Source organism: Corvus brachyrhynchos, unplaced genomic scaffold (genome assembly GCF_000691975.1).
Source record: "Corvus brachyrhynchos isolate BGI_N302 unplaced genomic scaffold, ASM69197v1 scaffold115, whole genome shotgun sequence".
NCBI classification, from domain to species: Eukaryota; Metazoa; Chordata; class Aves; order Passeriformes; family Corvidae; genus Corvus; species Corvus brachyrhynchos.
The window spans coordinates 21,665,693-21,667,317 of NW_008239553.1; the positions used below are offsets into that span (position 1 = coordinate 21,665,693).

Here is a 1,625-nt window from a genome sequence, read left to right on the forward strand (position 1 = left end):
AGAGAGGGGGGGGGGGGGGGGGAGGGGAAACAAAAGGGGGAAATACAAAAGAATATTCGTAATGTGTATAATTTATTAGAAGCTTCTGAGGACTATATTTAAGCCAAATATCTACATAAGTTACAACAGGAAAAGGCGGCGTGCGCAAATAACAAACTGCCAGAGGATTTACGACGGGGCGATCAGAGTCCATAAAAAAGGTGGGGGTTGGTTTGGTTGATTGTATTTTTTTCCTTTTCTTTTTACAACAAAATATACAGACTACTAAAAACTATGGGTTTAGTCCAACTTTTGACAGCATTATACAGCTACAGGTTCACATCAAACGTAAGGAGGAAAATAAAAGCCAAGCCTTTGATGACTCCACGTCTCCATCCGCTGGCCCTGGCAGTGGGCTGGGAGAGACCGGGGAGGGGGAAGCTGCTTCTTGTGTCTGGGTGACGCGAATGCGTTTTTTTGGGGGGGAAAACCACCCCATCCCCCAAAATCTCTGTATTTACATGCAAGTCCTAGACGCTGGCAAAGTGTACATCTGATATCCAAGTCTTCAGACCATGCCTAAAGATGGTCCCCTTTCTGCAGACTGCTCCATGGTTATTAGAATAATTTTATACACCCCACAGGACAACTTTGGGGGGGGGGGGGAAAAAAGACCCAAACCCATCAACAGTAACAACAAAATGGAACAAAAAAGTGTCTCTCTCTCTTAGGGGTCCGCAGAGACCACTCAGTAAAACGAGGGACAGGGAGAAGAACATTAAAAAAAAAAAAAAAAAAAAAAAAAAAGAAGAAAAGCACACAGTAGTTTGGAGAGGACAGAGATTTGTGTAACTGGGAAAATCTGCTTTTTTTTTGTCTTTTTTCTTTTTGCTTTTTTTTTTTTCTTTTTCTTTGTTTAATCCTTTTACCAGGTCCTACCGTATAGCAAGGTGGAGCAAGACATGGCAGTGCCATAGTCAGAAGTAGAAGAGTTCAGGTGAGACAAACTGGAGACTTGGCTCTGCAGAGAGGAAGGGCTGGCCGAGTGCTGTCCCATGTCTGGAGACTGCCCCGCACTGTTTGTCTGGTGGCTCTGATGCTGTCCGAGGCTGTTGCCATTGGTAGCCACTGTGATCGTTGTAGCTGCCTGCTGCTGATGGCTCTGGATAGCTGCTGTGGGTGTGTTGGAGCCTGCTTGGCAGGGCTTGCCATCCTTCACAAGCACTGGCACTGCCACCCTTCTGGGAGACTGCTGCTGCTGGCAGGAGCCGTTCTCCTGTTGCATCTGCTGCTGCGCAGCCTTGTCTTTGGCCTGGCGTTTCATCTTGTAGCGGTGGTTCTGGAACCAGATTTTGACCTGAGTCGGGGTGAGATGTATCATGCTGGCTAAATGTTCCCTCTCCGGGGCGGAGAGGTATTTTTGCTGCTTGAAACGTCTCTCCAGCTCGTAAACCTGGGCCTGCGAAAAAAGGACCCTCCGTTTCCTCCGCGGCGTGCTCTGGAGCGGGGCCATGCTCTTGCTCACGTCTCCCAGGGAGCCGAGGCTGCCCATGCCTCCCATGTTCATGCCCGAGGACGGCGCCATGAAGCGGGAGACTGCAAGGGAGAAGGCGGCACGTTTTAGGCGGCTCGGCTTGGCCCGGCCC

General features: G+C 49.4%; 1 protein-coding gene across 1 annotated transcript in view; it reads right to left on the minus strand.

Moving 5' to 3' along the window:
- Positions 1-55: 55 nt before the first annotated feature.
- NKX2-1 (NK2 homeobox 1) overlaps positions 56-1,625 on the minus strand; it is a 7,096-nt gene continuing 5,526 nt past the window's right edge. Inside the window, exon 3 of the mRNA XM_008639587.2 lies at positions 56-1,575. Coding sequence (XP_008637809.1) covers positions 905-1,575 — 671 coding nt within the window. The 3' untranslated portion in view covers positions 56-904. The remainder of the gene's footprint in view (positions 1,576-1,625) is intronic.